A 24,016-nucleotide genomic window follows, 5' to 3' on the forward strand; every position below is an offset into this window, starting at 1 on the left:
TGCTATGCCTCATAGGACTTGTAGTTCTGCAACAGCTGGAGGTCCGCTAATTGCATGTCCCTGCCCTATACCATTAAAGGATGCACTGGCAGCAATGGCAGGGGGAAGTGTTATCAGGCCCAGGGCAATGCCTACTATTTAAGTTTATAGGTCTTTAGAACATGTCAGTTAGTTATATTGCCATACTTTGAGTGATGAGCATTCCCTACAAAGTTGCCAGCTCTGCTGTTGACCAGGCTGGCTATTCTGAAGCCCGGTGAACTTGTCTCAATTCCAATGTTGCAATCTCTGCAATATAAAATCATGAGAGTAAATAATGACTGCATCAGTGAGACGCTTGGAACTAAAGTGCTCCTAAAAAAAATAAACAGCCTGAAGATTTTACTATCCTGTTTTGAGTTGGCTTTAAAGGAAATGTGTACTGGTTTTGTATATATTTACATTTTTATGGTTAGGGCTACAATTATACCCCTATCTCCCCTTGAGGGACATAGGTGGATGGTAATTAAGCAAAGTAAGGTTTTCCCTGCTGCCTAGGATGGACAGATCAAGAAATATATGACTACTCTGTTATTTATTTAAATTCAAAAGATTGAGAGCATACTAGTGGTCTTTCTGCAACAATCTTTAATTTGGCATTGACTAACCATCAGTGTTCCAGTTGACAGAGGAATCCGCTATTCAGGTCAGGACAGTTAATCTGGGATTTCTTGCTGAGTTTCCTTCTGGAGACTAACCGCTGTGACTGGTGGCGGGTTATATGATGTGTGAACTTTCTTCCTCCATATCTGTACGTGAGTGCATCTCTTTACAAAGGCTGACCATTAAAGTGTTACTAAACCTGGTAATATGAAAATAGTTCATCAACACTCCCCCCCCCCCCCCTGCCCATAGCTTATAAATCATCTTCTCCTTATCGTACATCACGGGACACAGAGCGCCATAATATAGTCATTATTGGTTATACACCACCTATAGGTGGATGGACACTGGCAGATAGTCAAACAGGAAGTCCACCCCTATATAACCCCTCCTACACAAGGCCAGTGTTTGTAAAGTGGTGGTCACCAATGTGATACATGTGCTCTGGGCATATTAGGAGGTCTGGGCGGTTCTATTTAGGATCATGGACTTCATTCGGATCCATTTGAAAAAGCTATCAGCCAAAATGGATCGTACCTGAGCCTCATTGGAAGGAGAGAAGATTCCTTGAGGTTTTGCCTGTAATGCTGCCTTATGGCGCTGGATCCTACATATTGGAACCCTGTGCAGTGTGTGTTCTGACCAAGGTGCTTTCCTGCAGGGTGCTATACAGGTCCAGGGCAGGGGACCCAATCCCTGAAGGTCTTTTATGACAAAGCTCACCGTGATGGGTGAAGATTGGACTTCTGCTATGTTCAGAGTCCTTTAGCAGGAATTTTTTCAGTTTCTCTTTAAAAAAAAAAAAAAAAAAAAAAAAAGATCTGTCTGTCTGTCTGTTCTCCCAGTGGTCACTGGGGGCAGCGTGCTGTTTAATCATGCAGGCTCGCTCAGTATGGCCTATTTTTATATAGGCAGGCAGTGGAAGGGAGGCCATGTCGCCGTGAGGTCCACAGCTTCAGCAGGGTCTATTGAGACATAACCTCAGCCCATGGATACTAGTGAAGTGTGAGCACTTACTCTGGGAAATCTGTGTGGCCAGACAAGTCATGATTATATACTGCTTACTTACTGCTTAATCCAGGGGGTCTGTACAACTGTCAGTCGATACACCCCTAGCAGTGCACTTTAAAGTGTTGGGTCTCCAGAATACTGTGCATTTGGCACAAAAATAGTATGGGGTCTGGTGCAGTTGAACAGGTGCCTGCTTGCAAAACTTTAGAATAATGTGCATTTGGTCTGCAGGAGCTTATTTTTAGGCTGAAGCAGGAAAAGGCTGCATGACATACCTATGTGCTAAACTAGTAAAAACTAGTATGGAGCCAAGTGCATTTGGGCAGATGCAGCATAATATACATGAGGGCATATATATCAACCACCAGGGTGCCACCAGGAGTCTGCAGCTCAGGAAGGTGAACCACATTCTGTCTGGGACAGCACAAGTGCTGTCTCTATCGTCAGTGCATATTCCAGGTGTAGAATAGTGGCAGAATATTGTCAGGGGGAACACTGCGGGTGAATCTACTAGATTCCAAGTTCTACAACAGGTTGTGTCCGGGACGAGGGTCCAACTGGCAAGAGGTGTGGATGCACTGGTAACACCTTGGGACCAGTTCTCCCTTATTTGATGCTTTCCTTCTGTTTCGACTTTCGCCACATCTTTTGCAAAGAATCAAGAAAGGGGTAACACTGATAATGTTAGCTGAATTATCCCAGGAGGGCTTGGTACACTGACATAGCGAGTCTTGCGGGGGTTGCTCTTGGGACACTCCCAGTCCAGTAGGACCTAATGGTCTTGAGTCCTGTATCTCAGCACTGTTGAGCCCCAGCAAGCTAGCTACAGGACTTGGAAATATTTTTTTGCTTGAGATTAAGCCAGGAAGTGGCACCCGCAGAAATGTGTGCGTGGGAGATTTTCTTTTTCTTTTTTCTTTCTCCAATCGTTACGGGAAAGGAGATTGGCCTTAAGTACCGTTCAGGGTCAGGTTTCGTCCCTATACATTTTTTTTCCTAGAGGCCATTGTTTCTCACTCCTTGATTCATGCTTCATACAGTGTGTAACGTAGACAGTCCCGCCTGCCAGGCCATTCTTGAGACTTGAATTTGATCTTGACTGTCCTTGCAGAGGCCACTTTTTGAACCAATCGGGGGGATTCTGTTGGTCTTTTATCTCGGAAGGTATCACTTCACTAAGTGAAGTGTCAGAGTTTCTGGCTCTTTCATGCAAGGAGCCATTCTTGGTCTCATATCATAAGGTGATGTTGCATCCGCATCCATTTTTTGCCTAGAATGGTGTCTAGTTTTTGCTTAAATCAAGACAATGTCTTGCCGCCTTTCTGATTTGCAGTTGGCAGGAGTTAGAGCACTGCATACTCTGTAGGTAGTTCTGGCGGTCAGAATTACTTGCCGGTACAGGTCGGGAATCCTGGTTTGTTCTGCAAGTACAGCCCAGGATGTGCAGGAGGCATCCAAATTAACTATTTTCATTGGATTTGCCAGTTAATTATTCAAGCCTATGGCTTGAAAGGGCAAGCCCCCCACCCCTTTTTTACCAGGTGTGTGGGGGCTTCTTGGGCCATCCGGTGTTTTTAATTTTTTCTTTTTTTCCCCTCTGTTTCCCAGATTTGATTGGCTGTGACCTGGTTTTCTTGTATGTATTTTATCTATGATCTGTAATGTCATTATGCCTGTCTTAGCAGGCACAGTGACTTTACAGACTTTGGTCAAAAGGTTTGTCTGAGGTTTGGCTTTTTGGGCTGGTTTGCGTATTTTTGTTATGTTGTGCCCATCCCTTGGTTTTGACTGTTTTTGGTTGACGGTGCTTAATTACCATCAAGTTGTGTCCCTCAATAGAAGATGTAGGGGAAAAAGGATTTTATTTAGTCACTCGTCATAAAATCCTTTTCTTGGAGCCCATTGAGAGACACCGCTCATTTTGCTCATATGCTTTTTCTCTTTGACTGCTTGCTACAACTAGGGAGGTGGGTTATATCATGATCGCTGTCCTTAATTCTTGCACCTAATGTCCATTTCACCTGTAGGCAGCTGTAACACCATCGCGTTTGTTCCACAATGAACACCTAGAAAAGGATTTTATAACGAGTGCAAAAATCCTAATTTTCTCTTTCTCTATCTCCCTTCCATCTCTTTAAAAGGGCCCCCTGCTTATTTCCAATAGAGAACGGAAACAGCCATTGTTTTGCACTCTGTTTTTAAAAACTGATACTGCTTTTTGAACCATATGGGTGTATCAATGCTGTATCCACATAGGTAAGTATGTACTTTTTTTTTTTTTTTTGTAATTCTGCGCTTCTCCAGGCCTCCACACCAATTGCCCATAAACCGCCTCTTAAAACCAATACCGATCCACCACAGATCACTTTTCTGAGGGAAGGCAATGTCTCATAAACCTAAACTTAAAGATAAACCATTAAAACTTCCCTTTAAAGTGGCTTTCAGGCTCGGTTCACATTGGTGTGAGGCGGGAACCCAATCGCACTTGACTCACAGGCAGTTCACACTGCCTTATGCGAACCGCTGGGAGTGTCAATACAAAGTCAATGGCACCCCCAGATCGGTTTGCATATTGCAGTGCAAACTGTCAGTTCAGACAGGAATAGGGTCTCATGGGTGTTGATCCAATTGTTGATCCACCCATGCGATCCGATTCTGGTGTGGAGCAAAAAAAAGGGTCCTGCGCGATTTTACTACTGAATGCGATGCAAATTCGGCCATTCAAATCTGTATGGCTGAATTTGCATCCCACAGACATCGCATGTGTTTTTCGCAGCAGTGTGGTGCGAATCACATGCGATGTGCGACATTGCAGCAGTGTGAACCCAGCCTCAGGGTTAACACTTTACTAAAGTGTATATCTACTAGCAGAAGCCACAGGTAAGGATTATGTTTCTTGGTTGACTGTGTCTCCATCATTGTCTAAACTCACATAGTTTAATCTCTGTATATGTCTACCAGCATCAGTCTGTTTTGTGTATGTTGGGAACCTGATAATAGGATATCCATGACAGAGATTCAGGATTGCATGTCAATCTCTTTCTCCTTTAACAATGGAAATGAAAACCGAATGCACGTATCCCAGGAGAAATTTAGTTCTCATCTCTTAGTTTGTCCAGTGATTTGTTATTTCTTTGTTTACTTCAGGCTAGAATTGCCCCTACTGTCACTTCCTGGAGTAACAAAAACCCTACTGCCCTTACCAGCTTTCCACCTGCTGCCTTCTCCTCCTTTGACACACAGGTATTACATTGTGGTCTTCCACAGATTTGATGCTTTCTTCCCTTTTGCACACTTTTTTTTTGGTTGACCTATCCTGTTTTGATCTTCACTGTGCATGTGTTGATCCCTTGCACAGTGCAGTGTGTCCAGATCTTCATGGTACTCGCTCTACAGAACATTATACAGCATGTTTGGGCAAGAGAGATGCCCATAGAGTTTATATACAGTTTGTCTTTGTGTATTGCTGCTTCACCTGGATGCTCACTGCTTAGGGGTGTTACTCGTTAGCCGTGCTCTGAAGGTGGCTTTATGACAAGACCCCGCTTGGATACTATGCTGCAATATTTTTTTTTTTTTTACAACACTTAATAGCACGTCTGCTCTCCTTCAGAAGAGTGCATGATTGGGGTATCATACAAAGAAAATCAAAATGGATTGAAAGCTCCTGGCAAATTAAACGTTTGTATTAAATAAGATGTAATAATTATGAACAAGATATGCGTTTGTTCTATATCTTAGATTTTTTTTTGTATTTTAATGGATAGTCTTCCATTTGTTTCTAGAGAGAAAGTGCTCCACAGCCTGGATTTAATTTGCCAGGAATCATGTATCCATCTCAACCAGTACCTGCAGGACCTCCTCCGGATTCCAGCACCAATCCTTACAACATGAGCTCACAGATGGGACCACGTCAACCCTATCCACAGAGTATGTGTACTTTGCGTTGTCTTTTATCACAGCAACCATTAGCCTAGCTTGTAACAAACGATTTCTGAATGCACAGAGTTTGTTATTATAAAACAAAACTGTCATAAACATTTAGCTTTGTATGAAAACATATACATCCTAATGATTATAGTAGCAGAGTATACAGCCCGTTTTACCTATAAAGCGTTAACGCAAAACTTTACCCATAAGAGTTTGACAACAATTCATGTTCTTTTAACAAGAACATACATTTCATATAAATAATAATGCTACCAAAATTAGTGCGTGCTGTAAGTTGCTTCCGGTATTGCTCCTGTTTCTTCTTGCCAGAGGCCACTATTTTGTTAAAGCCCAGAGCAGTCACTTACTGGAAAAACTCCCCCTCTCCTTGGTTTCAAAAAACGGTGTCACTTACTGTAATTAAAATGTGTGTATTTCCAGCCTTGATTGTATGTCTTGACTCCGCTGGAGAGGAAGGCTGACAGAAGCTTAAAGCCCGGTACACACACTGCTAAACCGTCCGACATTCGATCCGTTTGTACAGTTGTGTGTTCTACAGAAGTTCTAAGGACTGGCTTCTTTCGAATGGGCATGCTGGAAAACCAGCTTTCAATCAGTGTTTGCCAATAGCTGCAAGTGCTGATCAGTGTAATTTGGTAGGGGAATGGGACTGTCCCCCTATCAGAATACAGTGTCTTAGCGAGGGGAGATTGTTGCATCACACATCGCTTGATGCAGTGATCTCTGTTTTCATTTTTTTCATTTAACCCGCTGATTGAAGGGGAAAAAAATAATAATTGTGTATCCAGTCTTAGGCTGGCCAAAGCTTACATGATTTTCTTTCGATTTACCATGAATAGAAGGAAAGCAAATCGCTTGGTTCCCCCCATCAACACAGTCAGTGTTTGTGTTGACTGTTGAATCTACACTATTGTATTTTGCTAGTCAGGGGTCAGGATACAATGGTTACTGCCAGCAAGTGTATATACAGCCGGCATTACAGTGCTGAAGTTCACAAGCTGCCCCAGTGATGGAGAAATTAGAGACTATCCCATGCTTTTCTTTTCTCCTTCCCTCCCTAATCTGTGTTTCCTCATCAATCTTAAGCCGGGTGGGTACACATCGTTTTTTGCTAGTTTTTTATTTTTTATTTTTTGTTCCACCTTGTGGGTTGAACGGGAAAAAAACTGGAAGCTCCGGTCAGGGCTGTTGTACCGACCGTGCGTGGTTAGTTCAGAGATCTCCTTCCAGCATGCACATCTGACATACACACGGCTGAATGTCTGCGTTTTTTTTTTTTTTTTTTTTTTTTAACCAGCCATTGTCTCCCAATATTCGGCCCATGTGTACGGGGCTTAAGTAATTCATGTAACTTCCTCCTTCCTCACAAGCAGTAAATCTTTAGGCTGTCAGCAGATTGGCCTCTAGTGACTCACTGTAGGCACAGTGCTGAGAATATAGGCCACTGTGCAGAGCAGTGAAAGACAGTGCATTACTGAATTTTAAGCCTGCTCTGGTGGCACCCAAGCTGGTCTGCTCCCATTCACACACAGAGCCACGGCTCGACCCTGCTCCCTCCCTCCTCTGATTGGTCATTGACTGTGATTGATAGCTCATTGTATATTGATAGCAGCAAGAGCCAGTGGCTCCCAATGCTGACTCAGCCAATGAAGAGTAAAGTCCCCAGTGAGCTGGGGCTCCCATGCACATAGCTGGATCGAGATGGGGCTCAGATAAGTATTTTGAGGGGGGGGGCTTCTGCACAGAGAAGGTTTTTTACCTTTAGGCATTGAGCCTTTAGAACCACTTTAAATTGAAGATTAGAAGTTGGAAACACTTACGGGTGTCTCTTCAGTAGTTAGTTGTTTTACACAAGCCAAAATATAATATAGACGAGAATAAGCAGAATGGGGACAGGATGGGTTAAAATGCATAGATCAATTTAATCCATAAGAAACAAAGCACACTTACATGTAAAATAGCAAAATCCGCTGTAGCACAGCAGTTATCGCATGGAAAGAAACAGCACATGTAGCAGCTGTGAGGTACAGGAGAGCTAAGCTGTATACAGTGTAGCCATTCATCCGTGTATACAGCTTGTTGCTGGCTCTCCTGTTACTGACAACTGCTACATGTACTGTTTCATTCTATGCTCTTACTGCTGTGCTACACTGGATTCTGCTATTTAAATGTAAGTGTGCTTTGTTTTTCATTAAATAAATCTACACATTTTACTGTTCCTGTGCCCACCTGCTTATTATCTTCCATAAAACGTCATTCACACGGAAATTCTACGGACAGATCACTGTATTAATACAAGCAATGATAGCCCCCCGCCAGGACACATGATCAGTGCTTGCAGCTGTTGGCTGAGTGCGCTGATTGGATGCTGGTTTTCCAGCATGCCGGACAGGCTGCATGTTGTCCAGTTTTGCGATATGGCACTGCGTTTCTTTAACAACTGCGTTGTCATGCAAAGCTGTACCCTAATAAAATGTATGTCCTGTTTTCTCCACAAGCAGAGCATTCTTTTGGTGGGATTTGATCACCTCCTGCATTTTTTATTTTTTGTGCTATAAACAAAAAAGGTGGACAATTTTGGAGAAAAATAAATATATATTTTTTACTTTCTGCTATACACATCCAATAAAAAAATCCAATAAATTTTTTTTTTAGAAATAAATACACTTCTTCATAAATTTACCACAATATGTATTCTGCTACATATTTTTGGTGAAGTCTACAAATCTACAAATGATTTGGAGTCTACAAATGATGGAATTCTTTTTTTATTTTTTTTTATTTTTTACACTAGTAATGACGGTGATCAGCGACTTTTAGCAGGACTGCGATATTGCGGCGAACATTCTGACACTTTTTGGGTAATAGTGACACTAATACAGTGATCAGTGCTAAAAAAAAAGCACTGTCACTGTACTAATGTCACTAGTTGGGATGTGGTTAACATCAGGGGCGATCCAAGGGGGTTACCTGTGTGCCTGACCAGTGTTTGAGAGGTGTTTTTACTAGGGAAAGACGTGGATCCTAGTCCTTGCTTTGCAGAGAAACATGATCCATGCCTTCCCTCCTGTCAGAATGGTGTTCTGCCTTCTACACATAGGCAGGCCGCCATTCTGTCTCTGTGCAGGAAGATCAACGGGTGCTGGCGGACATCGAGTCTGCGGTACCTGGCACTAGGCTCCCACTGCGTATGATCGCAGTGCCTCCAACCCGGAAGAGTCTAAATGTATGTGTGTGTATATATTTTTATATATATATATAATATACACACACGCACACACATACATACACTATGTATGTATGTGTAATCTGGCGCAGTGGTGCCACCCTGTATTAGAAAAACTGCTACAGGGCAGATCTTAATTAGTTAAAGACGTATTAAACCCACCAAAAAATTGTGTTATATTGCAACTTACTAATCCTTAAATGTGGTTCCTGCATTCGTTTTCTGTTTTAGGCAACTTTCTTTTAATTTCACCTGGTGATCCAGCCAGTAGTACACTTCTTATCTTAGGTTGGCTCCTCTATGGAAGAACAACTGAGTCATCCTTGGACAACAGCATTGTCTGGAGATGGTAGTGTTAAATGGACTAGTAGATTTAGATGGACCTACAACACATAAGTGACTAATAAATGAAAGCCCAACTCCAGCTAACATTGTAAGCAGTTACAGAAACAGCTTTTTTTTTTCTTTTGGGGATAAAGGTTTTACATAAATTAATACAAGATGATCAAAGTAAGCACCCTGTTAGTATTACATGGTTTGTCTCAAACCTCTCGCTCCACTTTTGCTGCACAGTTTAATCTGTTAAAGGGAGTTGGAAAAAAAAAAAAACATCAGGGTCAGTAGGTATAAAAACTAAAATACAGAGAGGATTCAGGAAATAATGACTGCTTTGTTAATGCCAGTGATACACTGCATCATATGTGTCCTTTTTTGATTTTGCCTTTAGAACCACTTTAATTATGTTTTTTATTTTCTGTATATTTGAAATTCATGTTATATCAGCATGTTATGCATTCTGACAACGAACAGGTTTTTTTTTTTTTTTACTAATACAATTTTCTTCTTCCCTCCTTATTCTGTGTAGCCTATCCTCAGCCTCAACAATATTCCTTTAATCGTGGGGGACAAGCTGCCTATCAGCCCCAGCAACCTGCCTCGATCCAGCCTGCTTCTCCCTACCATAACTCTCCTTACAGCTCATCTTCTCACTCTACTCCTCAGCCTCTCTATCCTGGGCAGCCTCAGCCCTCTCAAGTGCCATCTTCTTCTCCTTCTTTTCATTCTTCTGGAGCATCCTTCCAGCATGGCGGACCTGGGGCTCCAGCTGTCAATGCACCTTATGCAATGCCTCCTCCTGGACCTACAGGTACTCTGCCTGCCACCAGTGAACTGCCTGCATCCCAGAGAACAGGTCTGAGCATGAAATAGGGTTTAGTGGGAGCATGGGATTTACTCTTATTGCTAATGTTAACAGGACATGACCTGCAGAAATGCATGTGTTTATGGCTGCTTAGAATTCTGTGCTTTGCATTGTTTTTGTGATTTTAATGTGCGGAAGAACTTACATACTGTTATCAAATGGCTATGAAAGATGCATACCAGTCAAATCGGTTTTATATACATAGCACAAATTTGATGCAGTTAGATGTTTAAAATTGTGAATTGTGGTGCATTGCTATATAAGCATGGTCAATTTTCTTTCTGATGATCTGAAAACCAGTCAGTGAAGATAGGATTTTGCATAGCCAGCAATTGCTCTTTGTAGAACCATATTTATCAGGTAAAACCTAAAAACAGCGTTTCTTGATGTCATTAACACCCCTTACACTACGAAAGGCTACCTGTTTTTAGACTGGATTTTCAGTCTCCTATGTATGATGGGTAAACTATGTTTACCTTTGCTTTGGAGACTGGTCAAAAGAGGGTGAGGTGATTGGCATGGGTAAGTAATACTTGCCTCAATGACCCTCCTCTTTCAGCCTGTCAGTTTACTGTTCCAGTCTAAAAACAGACATGGGTGTCTTATTTTCAATAGGTTTCTATAGGGGTTTGCTGATATCTAGTAGAGATGAAGGAAAATACAGATTGACATCTTCCAGCTATACTGAAAACAGGTCACTAAAGCAAGCCATACATTTTAAGCAATTTTCTAATTTGCTTAATTCCCTCATTAACACATTCAGTGTTTGGGGGGAATTCCACTGGAGCTTTTGTATTCTGACAGAGGGAGGTTTCCCCACCATCAGAATACACTGCCGGCAGCTATTGCCACCGGCAGTGATCGAACTGAAATAGAATCTCGACGGGCTGGTTTAGAGCTGCACGATTCTGGCTAAAATGAGAATAAAGTGTTTTTTTGCTTAAAATAAAGATCACAATTCTCGCGATGTAACATCTTTCTAATTATCCAAAAAAATTTGGCTAACTTTACTATTTAGTTTTTTTTTTAATTCATTAAAGTGTATTTTTTCTAAAAAAAAGATAAGTTTGAAAAACCTCTGCGTAAATACGGTGTGACATAAAATATTGCAATAACCACCATTTTATTCTCTAGGGTCTCTGCTTAAAAAAAATATATATATATAATGGTTGGGTGTTCCAAGTAATTCTCTAGCAGAAAATAATGATTTTTACTTGTATGCAGCAAATGTCAGAAAAGGTTTGATCTTTAAATGGTTAAACCTTCCTCATTTACAGGGAGTTCTTTCCTTTGATAAAAGAAAAGATACTTTGTTTCTACTTATTCTGTGTTGTGATAAAACTTTTGCAGACTGCCTGGATTTTTTTTTTCCAGCTGTAAGAACTCTCTGCACTTGTTAGAACGATTGTGTCATGCGGAAGGGAAAAAGATTGTGATTTTGATTCTTAACGATTGATCGTGCAGCTCTAGGCTGGTTGTACTTAAAGAGGAGCTCTAGTCAAAACTGTAACTGCTGACTTTTAATACACAGACACATTTAATACACAGGATCCAGTTATGTGCTCATCCGAGCTGTCCCCACGGCTTCTCTCCCCGGCACCGGCATTTCAACTGTGGGCACCCGGCTGTGACAGCTTGTGGCTTCACAGCCGGATGCCCACTGTGCATGTGCGAGTCACGCTGTGCATAGTAAATGGTCCTACAGCGTTCTGGGACCGTTGATGTGTCCCAGAAGACTGCAGGGAGGGAGGGGGAGAGGTGAATTCCCAGTCAGATCGCCTAGGCGATCCGAGTGGAAGTGGGAGCAGAGGTATCTGTCAAAACCAAGTATCCCCCACTCGACAAAAAAAAAGTGCCATTATTGGATGAAGGCCTTAAAGCGGAACTTCCCATTTTGGTTGGAGCTCTTCTTTAAGTCGATTGAGTGATCAACTTCAGGCCAGCCTGCTCATACACAGATCAAAAGTCCAAGTCCCTGCTGAACTGTCCAAATTTTGATCTGTCTGTGACCAGCTTAAGTCAGATTCCCTGCTTCGTTTAATAATCTTTGAAAGAGGACAAAAGCAGTAGATGTAAATAATGTTGCATTTTTAAAGCCCAGCTGAACTTTTAGTTTACAATTTCCAGGTGCATTAAAACTGAAAGTGTGCAAACATCTTGGTGCGTTTTTTGTTTTTAGAATACAGCCACTGCCTAAATAGAAAAGCCTGTCCACTGCCAGCATGGTGCTGATGAGATCTCTTGCTCTCCGTTTAGAAGCAGTGATATCTCTTCTGAAGCCTGCCATGCCCTCTGCGAGTCAAACTTCTAGTTCTGCAATAAGCAAAGCCCATGCTTCCTGCTGATCACTTCTTCACGTATAGCATACTGACAGGGGGCAGGCTTTTCTACTCAGGATGTTGCTGCTTTCTAAAAAGAAAATGAATTGTAAGACTTCGAACACCTATTGTTTTGGTACACTTGGGATATATTCACTTGATTTCAAAGTTCATTTGGGCTAGTGTTGTAGCTGGGGGCAGAGTTGTAGATGGCTTTGCCAGTTCTTGTTAGTATTTTGAATTCAATTTGTTGGGTGAGTGACAACCAATGGAGGGATTGGTAGAGAGGGGTAGCAGACACTGAATGGTTTGTGAGGTTGATGAGTCTGGGGGTAGCATTCATGATGGACTAAAGGGGGCCTATGATAGGGGGGCCTATTTAAAGAGGAAGTAAACCCTGGTGGGTTTTACTTCCACTGTATTTCCCTGCAAGTGTAAAGCATAATGGGCTACTATGCATCGCATAGTAGCCCATTGTGTCACTTACCTGAAACCAAAGCCTGCGATGTCGCCACTAGCAGTGAGTGTCCATCTTCACCCCTCTTCCTACTGGAGCCGTGAACTCCAGCGCTGTGACTGGCCGGAGTCGCGTGACACCAGTCATGGCATGATCTGCCCTTTCTAAAGTGCGCATGCGCCGAAGTGACGGCTTTTTTTTAAATATCTCCTAAACCATGGAGGTTTAGGAGATATTTCTAGCACCTACAGGTAAGCCTTAATATAGGCCTACCTGTAGGTAAAAAGTAGTTGTACAGGGTGTACAACCACTTTAAGGCCGGGTTCACACTATAGCGATGCGGGAACGCCGCGAATCCGCGGCGTTTACCCGCATCGCACACCTCCCGCCGGCAGTTCACACTGCCCTATGCGGACGGCTGGGAGTGTCAATGTTATGTTAATGACACCCCCAGATCCGTCGGCATATCGCAGTGCGATCTGCCGACTCGCACAGGAATCGGATCGCATGGTGTGAACCCCCATGCGATCTGATTCTGTTGCGGACCCAAAAAAGGGTCCCGTGCGAGTTTGCTGCGGGAGCGCTGCGAATTCAGCCATACTATCTGTATGGCTGTACTCGCATCGCTACGGAGATCGGATGTGATTTGCTGTGCGAATCACATCCGGATCTCCCCCCGCAGCAGTGTGAACCGGGCCTAAAGGTAAGCCAATGAGGAGGGCGTTGCAGTGGGCGATGCAAGAAATAACCAGGGAGTTTATTCGGAGCTTTGCGGTTTCATTAGTTAGGAAGGGACGAATTATCGAGATGTGGAGACTGAGGTGGCAAGCTTTGAAATATAATTGGACGTGGGGCCGAAAAGAGATAATACCTAGCATAATTGTAAATCAAATTCTTTGTTCATTATGTCCTTTCTTAATGTTTAGTAGTATTAGAATTTAACACTCACTGTATACATTATTTTTACATTTTATCTGCAGAATATGCTGTAGAATATGCTGTAGCTCAAGAATTGGGAACTTACCTTCCAGGTGAACAGTGTGCTGCAGCAAATGGCTAATCAGTTAGCAATACTTTTATAGATATCTGATAAAATGCTCAAATTTGTTGTATTGCCTTCTAAAATTAACACTTATAGCTTTTACCATCCTATGTACAATCAACTAAAATTAAAGGTATGATCCCACTTGAAGCTGAACTCAAAGCAAGACTTTTATTTTATTTTTTTTTATTATTTTTTTTTATGTAGTGTGTTTTTTTTTTTTTATTATTATTATTATTATTTTTTTTTTAGCATAGTATGCAAGGGTTAACCTGTCGGGGTTTTATTGCTAGGGATTTGGGTTTCTGACCCAATGGCAATTGTCATCAAGAAAATAGTTGCTGCAAAAACTGACAGGAAATATCCCAGTGGAGACACCTGTCTGAGTAATGGATGTCCAAAGTAGGATTTATAATTTATTCTGGAAAAATTTATTATTTTTGTTTTGTTATTGGGACCAAAAGTAAAGGGAAATATCCCCAAAAGATAAACATGATGACAGTACAAACCTGACAATTTCTAACCTTTGTTTACTTTTTTTTTGGATAGAGGTCCACTTGAGGGGATCTACAATGATTGTTGACTTTAATTTTCTATAAATCAATACCTACTGTAATTTATTTGACAAATTTCCCTTAACATAATTTGATCAGCTAAAATGTTAATTTGGATACAATGCTATTTCTATACAGTATGTCCTTTAAAATACAGTCTGTTATTCCTTTTTATTTTACAGTATGTCCCGTTAAAATACAGTCCGTTATTCACGTTTATTTGTAATAATGCAGCTAAAATATAATTGAAAATACCATGGATTAATCATGTATACTCTACTAGTCTCCTCGGTTACTTGAAAAGTATTTTTATAGTGCACCTTGAAAAAAATCACACCATCCAACATTAAAATTGGGCAAAGAATTCACCTTTTTACATGCCTTCACTCTTCCCAAAGCTCTTTACATACCTACTACTTGAATACATGAAGGGTTCTCACACTCAAATACTTTTGATTTTTATTCTAGCATTTAGCTCCACATTGAAATGCTGACACCCTTTCTCATGAAAGGGGTTGTAAAGGTTGGTGTTCTTTCACCCTATGCATTAAGGTGAAAAACACCTGTCAGTGAACAGCCCCCCCCGTTTTACTTACCTGAATCCTCGAACTTGTCCCACATGGACGAGCCTTCTCTCTGCTAGGGGGTTCTCAGCTGTTGATTGGATAGATTGAATTCAAATTCAATGACGCGGCCTCGGGGGGAGGGGGGGGGTTGGGGCAGATGGCCGAGTCCTACATTCGGCATCTATGGCAAGGTAACTCCCCGGGAAAGTGCTTCTCCCGGGGGGTTATCTGATGTGGGAAGGAGCCGAGAGAGCCGCCGAGGGACCCCAGAAGACCAGGATCAGGGCCACGCTGTGCAAAACGAGCTGCCACAGTGGAGGCAAGTATGACATGTTTGTTATTTTAAAAAAAATATATAATAATTACCTTTTAGTGTCACTTTAACCTCTCTATAGGGTCAGTAATATGTGAACATTGCATTGGGAAATGGAGAGTGTAAAGGAAGTTTAAACTTGTTTACCGAAAGGATAATTCTACCTAAACCTAGACAAATATACAGTTGTACTCATAAGTTTACATACCCTGGCAGAATTTATGATTTCTTGGCCATTTTCCAGAGAATATGAATGATAACACAAAAATGTTTTTTTCACTCATGGTTAGTGTTTGGCTGAAGCCATTTATTATCAATAAACTGTGTTTACTCTTTTTAAATCATAATGGCAACAGAAACTACCCAAATGACAGTGATTAAAAGTTTACATACCTCAGTTATTGATACTGTGTATTGCCCCCTTTAACATCAATGACAGCTTGAAGTCTTTTGTGGTATTTGTGAAATTAGGCTCTTTATCTTCTCAGATGGTAAAGCTGCCCATTCCTCTTGGCAAAAAGCCTACAGTTCCTGATAAAATCTTGGGCTGTCTTGCATGAACTGCACATTTTGAGATATCCCAAGTGTTTCAATGATATTGAGCTCAGGAGACTGAGATGGTCACTCCAGAACCTTCACTTTATTCTGCTGAAGCCAATGACAGTCAACTTGGCCTTGTGTTTTGGTTTATTGTCATGTTGGAATGTCCAAGTATGTCCCATGCGCAGCTTCCTGGCTGATGAATGCAAATGTTCCTCTCCAGTATTTTTTGATAACATACATACTGCATTCATCTTGCCATCAATTTTGACCAAATTTGCTGTGCCTTTGTAGCTCACACATCCCCAAAACATCAGCGATCCACCTCCATATTTCACAGTAGGAATGGTGTACCTTTTGATTTTAGGCCTTTTTGACTTCTCTCCAAATGTAGTGTTTATGGTTGTGGCCAAAAAGCTCAATTTTGGTCTCATCACTCCAAATGACTTTGTGCCAAGTTTGAGGCTTGTCTCTGTGCCGTTTGGTGTATTGTAAGCGGGATACTTTGTGGCATTTTCATAGTAATGGCTTTCTTCTGGCGACTCGACCATGCAGCCCACCTTTCTTCAAGTGCCTCCTTATTGCACATCTTGAAACTGCCACACCACACGTTTTCAGAGTCCTATATTTCACCTGAAGTTTTTTGTGGGTTTTTCTTTGCTTCCTGAACAATTTTCCTGCCAGTTGTGAAATTTTAGTTGGTCTACCTGACCATGGTGTGGTTTCAACAGAACCCCTAATTTTCCACTTCTTGATTAAAGTTTGAACACTGCTGATTGGCATTCTCAATTCCTTGGATATCTTTTTATATCCCTTTCCTGTTTTATACAGTTCAACTACCTTTTCCCGCAGATTCTTTGACAATTCCTGTACTTTCCCCATGACTCAGAATCGTCAGTGCAGCACTGGATGAAAGATGCAAGGGTCTGTCAGGAGTCCAGAAACTCACTGACCTTTTAAACACACACACGCTAATTGCATGCAAACATATCACAGGTGAGGATGGTTACCTTTTAATAGCCATTCAATCCCCTTTGTGTCACCTTTTGTGCATGTTATCAGGCCAAAATCACCAGGGTATGTAAACTTTTGATCAGTGTCATTTGGGTCGTTTTTGTTGCCGTTATGTTTTAAAAAGTGGAACCACAGTTGATTGATAATAAATAGCTTCAGCCAAACGCTAACCATAAGTGAAAGAAATGGTTTTGTTATCATTCATATTCTCAGAAAAATGGCCAAGAAATCATAAATTCTGCCAGGGTATGTAAACTTATGAGCACAACTGTAAGTCAGATACAAACCTTATAAGGCTCTATGTACATTAGCAGCTCTTAAATTTGCGTTTAGGAGCTTTTGGATTTTTTTTTGCCAAAACTTCTAAACTCAACTCCATAAAAGCCTGTGTGTCCATGTACACATAGGCTTTAGGATCGTTTAGGAGCTGCTGTGGTTGGGGGTGGTTCAACTTCCCTCTCCTGAATGCGGATGAATCACATTCAGGATAGAAACGTTTTGGCCCCCGGTCGCAAAACACGCAAAATTGTGACTTTGCCGCATTTTGCTGTTTCCCTCAGCTGCGGTTAAAATAGTTCAAGTGTACATGAAGCCTAATTGAGTTTGCAGCAAAAGCTTTGTGGTTCTTTGCAAATGCGTCAGTCAGACTCCAAAGTGGAGGTAGCCACAGTTTGGGAACACTAGCCTGGGGATCTTGCCACTTACATTTCTGAGAGATATAAAATAGGGTTAATCAGACCACCAGTACCTATTGGTAAGATGCCAGCTTAAAGTTTACTGGTGTTTTTTTCCAGATTTTGGAAGGTTGAGTGTTGTAGTGAAAGTACACATTAAATGGTATCTCTTTCCCTTTTTACAGTGTATCCTATACCAGCCTATACCTGTGACTGGGCTAACTTCTAAGCAACAGACCTAATCAGAGAAGTGTAACTTTATTAGACCACTTTGGAAAATTTACAAACTTAAAGTGTTACTAAATCCACAACAGTAAAATCTGTTTGTATATACAGTAAAGCAAGCTGGTTATACTCCCTGTGAAACTTAATTCTCTGCATTGTGTAAAAAGGCTCTTTGATCCTCTATGCACAGATCATCCCCTTCCTGCAGGGTCACTCTGGGCAAGACCAGATTAGACAGTCAGATGAGCCCTACTGCACATGCTCAGTTTGGTCTCTATTGCTGGAGAGAACATTTCTTTGTTGAACTGAGCTGCTCCAGGTCACATGATATTGACAACACACATTTGGATGTGTATACAGATCCTAAATGACAGCTCAGTCCCTCCTTCCCTCCTCCAAGCCCAGTAACTAAAAAAAAGAACACAGTGGGTGGGATGTCACATCTTCATTCATGAATGATCCGCCTCCCATAAAAGCATGAGGACACAGGCTGTAGTGGAAATCTCCTCCTACCTGAACACTCATCACTCAGGCAGACCCTGCAGTTTATCATGTGACCGTGGTATACAGATCAACCAAAAAGGTATATAGTGGCAGTATTTTAATGTAAAAATAAGATTTATAAGCTGACGGCACTGCAGGGGGGTGGGGGGGCAGATGAACTATTTTCATATTACTGGGTTTAGTAACACTTTAAGTTGGCCATACATTATACAGTTTTCTTATTCAATTTCCTTTTAGATTTACCTTCAACTATGTAGTGCAGTAGCCTGCCTGATTGCATACAACTTTGAAAGTGTTTAGGTTTGACCTCATATTATATGGTTCTGGTAAATCGAAGTGAAAATTGCATAATGTATGGCCAGCCTTAGTAATGTATGGCCAGCCTTTTACTTGCTGCAGCTGTTTCAGTGCAAATACATTTGTCACAGGTGTGAAATCTTATTATTTACAAGAGCCCAAAAAGACCATCTCTTTGGTTTGTAGATCTGCTGTGTTTCTGTATTGAATACACAAATCCACTGCTTCCTTACATAGTGAATGAACTAATGCCCTAAATAGTTTTTTCGCTGCCGATTTAAATTTGTTTTTCAGGAAGATTTTGAATTGGTTGCTGCTACAACTAAACAGTGTAAATGTAAATTGAGCTACAGTTGTTTACTTGCCTTGAAACCTGACCGTATATTTCTCTTACAGGGCCACTGAATGGATGGAATGATCCCCCTGCCCTGACCAAAACTGCAAAAAAAAAGGTAGTAAAACTTGATATAAAACCTTATTTTTTTTTTCTTTTTCAGTTCAACCAGTGAGTTGAAGGGGGAACAAAAAAAAAAACAGATCGATCTCCGCATCAATACAACAATGTGTGATGTGGGGATCTCTCCCACTGTGCTATTGTATTCAGACATGGGGACTGCCATTGCCTGCAAGCACTGATCGATTGCTGGTTTTCCAGCAGGACCGTTCAACAGAAGTCGGTTGTTAGACGGGCTTCTGTTGAACAGACCATTGTAAACGTAATGAAAGTCATTTGTTTGGAGTGGGAAAAGGCTCCATTCTTAGTCCAGCACCCAATTCCATTAGGCTGTAGAAGCGCAGTTATGGAATGGAGGAAGGCTGTTGGTCTATTAAAATAACCAAAGACACAAATTCTATATATTTTGCATAAAATACATTTTTAGAGTTCATTTTTTGGGACATACTAAACTGCATATTGGGATGATTGGGTTATTGGCTGCAATACTCAGAACTCTCACTAGATGTCAGTGTACCTTATACACATATATATGGTAATGGCTCTGTTTCTCAAAATGTGAAATTTTACTTTAAATGTATCACCACAAGATGGCGTTGTGGAGACAGATGGGCATGAGTGTGCCAATGTCCTTAATATATTGCAAAATGTATTCAAAAGAAGGAAACATGGACTTTAGAGACACATCAGTTGAAATACAAAATGAACTTGTATTAATCTTTAAAATGTACATTATTGACTTGACATGTTAAAAACAAAACATGGGATTAGGGGGTTATTATTATCATCACACATCCCACATAACATCTTTGACCTGTTTATGGAATATGGCTATAATTATTGTTATACATGGGGATTATGGATGAAATATCATGGATACACTTAACAATGAACATATTTAATCTATTTCTGAAACAAACATGCGCATAATTATTTGTTTCAATTTGTATTATGGGTGGAATATCATGGTTACACAGTCCAAGTAACATATTTAAACTGTTTCTGATAAGAATATTGAAATAATTATTTTTATACAATGTTATGTATTATGGGGGAATATCATGGTTATGCTTAACAAGGAACACATTTAACCTGTATCTGAAAAGATTATTGGTATAATCTTTTTCTACATGGTGATTATGGATGGAATATCATGGTTACACTTGACAATAAACATATTTAACGTGTTCTCGATAAGAGAATGGATCGGAAATGGGTTAATTATGTTCCTAGGTATGTTTAACTATGATATTCCACCCATAATCCCCATGTAAAAAAATAATTATATTCAAATTCTTATCAGAAATTGGTTAAATATGTTCTTTATTGGGTGTAAATTGTTAAATTCCACCCATAACCCCATGTAGAAAAATAATTATATGCATATTCTTATCAAAAATAGGTCAAATATGTTCCTGTGTAAATTGTTTAACTGTAATATTCCACCCATAATCTCCATGTAGAAAAATTGTTAGATGCATATTTTTATGAGAAATAGGTTAAATATGTTCTTAGGCATGTTTAACTACAATATTCCACCCATAATCCACATGTAGAAAAAGAATGATATGCCTATTCTTATCAGAAATAGGTTAAATATGTTCATTGTTAGGTCTTAACATGATATTCCACCCATAATCCCCATGAAAAATAATTCTACCCATCAAAAACAGGTCAAATGTAATTTTTCCATTTCTTCTGTACAATTTACTATGATCCCATTGTATAGCTGCATATACATTAGCAAGTGAACAGTTAGAGCCTTTTCACACTGAGCCGCAGGAGGCATCAGCAGGAAAGCAGCACTATTTTTAGCGCCGCTTTACCATCGTTTTAACAGCGGTATTTTAAAAGAAGCTAGCGGCCAGAGAAAGGGTTAAAACCACCAAAAAGCTTGCCGGCGGTATAGCCGCGCTGCCCCATTGATTTCAATGGGCAAGAGCGGTGTATACATTGCTCCTTCACCGCTCCAAAGATGCTGCTAGCAGGACTTTTTTTTACAGTCCTACTAACACACCACTCCACATTGGAGACACAGCAGCGGCTGTTTCAGGGCACTTTTGCAGGCGCTATTTTTAGCGCTGTAGCGCCTGCAAAGCGACCCAGTGTGAAAGGGGTCATAAAAATTAGCAACTGCTTCTTGCAACATTTTATCAAGCACTGCTCTTGTGAGAGTTCTGAGTATTGCAGCCAATAATCCAATCATCCCAATATGCAGTTTAGTATGTCCACATTTTTTGCTTAAACGGCTGCTTGTTTAAATTTAATATGTTCAACACTTGCTGAATTACCTTAAAGGGGTTGTAAAGGTAAATGTTTTTTCACCTTAATGCATTCTATGCATTAAGGTGAAAAAACATCTGACACTGCCGGCGCCCCCAGTCCCCCCGTTTTACTTACCTGACCCCTCGAAAATCCCGCGCTCGCCCCCGGCGTCCTCTTCGCCGCTCAGCCTGGCCGCTGATTGGCTGGAGTGGATGGATTGAAAGCAGCGCAGCCATTGGCTCGCGCTGCTGTCAATCACATCCAATGACGCAGCGCGCCGGGGGGCGGGGCCTTGTGATACAGCGAGCGGCTATAGCCGCCGGCTGTATCACGGGAGCGCGCCCGCAGTGCTTCTCACCAATGCGAGGGAGCTCGCATTAACGTGAGAAGCACCTGCGGGAGGAAGCTGAGACAGCCGCCGAGGGACCCCAGAAGAGCAGGTTCGGGGCCACTCTGTGCAAAACGAGCTGCACAGTGGAGGTAAGTATGACATGTTTGTTATTTTAAAAAAATAAAATGTTTTACTTTACAACCCCTTTAACCTGTTTAACAATTTTGTTCACGGGAGTCCACATCTGCTATATACTGTATTTATTGGTGTATAACACTCACTTTTTCACCATGAAAATCGGTTGCAAATAGTGTTTGCGTGTTATACGCCAATACTTAAATTTTAGCTGCCTCGGAAGGGACAGGGAGGAGGCGGGGTGAGCGCCGTTAGATTACATACAGTGAGAATCTCCTGTTTACTTGGCAGCCTCTGTAATAGGAATTCCCATCTTCTGGGCCGCCATTGGACCACTGTTCTGTCTATAATAGGTGATTCGCACTGTATGTAATCTGTCGGCGCTCGTCCCGCCTCCCTCCATGTCTCCTCTAGGCTGCAGATGGGCATCGACCAGGCTGCATTGATGGCACTTGTGAGGCTGCAGATAGGCATTGATCGGGCTGCATTGATGGCAAAGGTGAGGCTGCAGATGGGCACTGACCCAAAGTTTTTTTCCTGAAACTTCCCTTTTTAAAATGAATGTGCGTGTTATACGCCTGTGCGTGTTATACGCCGATAAATACGGGTAGTTTAATTATCTTGCCATACCTTGTGTTTCTCAGGACACAAGGTCTCTCTATTGGATTTTATGAAGCATACAAGAGGAGAAAAGTAAACACTGTGGTGAAGAGATCTTACAACGAAAATTCTTAAGAAATATAGGAAGCATGTAGATGTCTAAGGTCACTCTACTTCATATGAAACTGAGATTTCAGTTTTATGTTGACTAACATCCTATAGGAGTAAAGAAATCGCAGGCAGATACTATATAAGACTTCGGAGTGCTTGTGATAATGTTGGCAGTATGAGCCAATCAAAGTCCACTTGGTAATATTCTGGAACAGTACAAAATTATTCTGTTGAGTGTATCAAAATTGTTTTATTTTTCACGTTTTTATAGGATCTCCATATTAAAGATCAGTATAGTGTTGGCTCTTAATTTAAAAAAAAGAAAGTACTGAAAGTTATGATACTGTTTGCTCAACTTTATTGTTGCTAATATATTTTATTTTTAATTTTTTTCCTTAGGTTCTGGATAACTACATACCACCTCCACCAATAATGGCTCCCATTATGAATCCCTTGGCAGACCCACGATCTCAGCAGCAAGTTCCAGTTCCTGACACTTCAGTTCCTTATCAGCCCTCTCAGATGCCTCGTGGCCAACCAGGAGTACAGAATGCTTTCTCTGCTGTGCCACCCCCTGCTGGACAACCTGGGGCGCACTTTGATCCCTCAAAACCAAGTACCGAGGGAGCTCCTGGTGCACCAATTGGGAACACCATACAGGTCATTATGTTCACTTATAAAAGCTTATGTACTTTTGAACTTGTTTAATAAATTGGCTGACAGGAGAATTGATTTCCATGTCAGCCAATTGTATACATTTGTGCACTATTCTTTGCACTGACACCAATGATGGGACACTATTCCTCCCACTGATACCAATGATGGGACACTATTCTCCCCACTGACATTGATGATGGGACACTATTCCTCCCACTGACACCAATAATGGGGTACTATTCCTCTCATGGATACCAATGATGAGACGTGTTTACTGACGCCAGAACATTTTCTACTCCCACTGGCCACAGTCTGGCCCCTCTAAAGTCTGAAGGATAGTAAACTTGGCCTTTGTTTAGAAAGTTTGGAGACCCCTGCCATACAGGGAAAAATCCTCACTTGGCAATGGAGGGACTGCAGGCAGTTGGGAGTGGCAACACATGGGACAAACAATGGTCATTTCAATGCAGGCCCTGGTGAAACACCAAGTTCCACCGAGTTTGATAGTGGTACCCTCTAGAGCCAGGTCCTAGACGGACACCACTCCACCCCCCCAACCCAGGCTCCCTTGCAGAAATGCAACCTGTTTGACCAAGGCAGAATTTAAAGCCACTATGTCTGACCTATTCTGGAGGCTTTCCTCGCCTCTGGAATGGGCTGCAAGCATGTGCCTCACCTCCCTCTGTCTATATTTGTAGTCTAAAACCAGAAATACCTGACACACTTATGGCACAACTCAAGGAGCATGTAGACATTTTGGCTGAGGACCTCAAAATTTAGGGTTTATTAATATTTTGGATAGATGTGCCCATACCTCCCAACAATTTGAGATGGGAATGAGGGACACCTACTAGCAAATGTATGTAGGCACTTAAAGGAGAATTAACCCAAAAAAAGTTTTTTACCACTACTATTCCTTTATATTGGC

At 41.3% G+C, this 24,016-nt stretch overlaps 1 protein-coding gene across 11 annotated transcripts in view; it reads left to right on the plus strand.

The window, feature by feature from the left end:
- Window positions 1–24,016, plus strand: part of SEC31A (SEC31 homolog A, COPII component) — a 92,935-nt gene that overhangs the window by 57,100 nt on the left and 11,819 nt on the right. For 2 of the 11 annotated variants that reach the window (XM_077476149.1, XM_077476146.1), the window contains 6 exons: window positions 4,801–4,896; window positions 5,439–5,583; window positions 9,696–10,022; window positions 13,787–13,837; window positions 18,932–18,987; window positions 22,831–23,091. In XM_077476149.1, the coding sequence (XP_077332275.1) occupies window positions 4,801–4,896; window positions 5,439–5,583; window positions 9,696–10,022; window positions 13,787–13,837; window positions 18,932–18,987; window positions 22,831–23,091 (936 nt within the window). Of the gene's footprint in view, window positions 1–4,800; window positions 4,897–5,438; window positions 5,584–9,695; window positions 10,023–13,786; window positions 13,838–18,931; window positions 18,988–22,828; window positions 23,092–24,016 lie in introns of those variants that run through there. The other 9 variants (XM_077476153.1, XM_077476154.1, XM_077476147.1 and 6 more) reach the window with 9 other exon arrangements.

This window comes from Lithobates pipiens, unplaced genomic scaffold (assembly GCF_037356315.1).
Source record: "Lithobates pipiens isolate NorthernLeopardFrog02 unplaced genomic scaffold, aLitPip1_a1.2 Scaffold_13, whole genome shotgun sequence".
In the NCBI taxonomy this organism is placed as follows: Eukaryota; Metazoa; Chordata; class Amphibia; order Anura; family Ranidae; genus Lithobates; species Lithobates pipiens.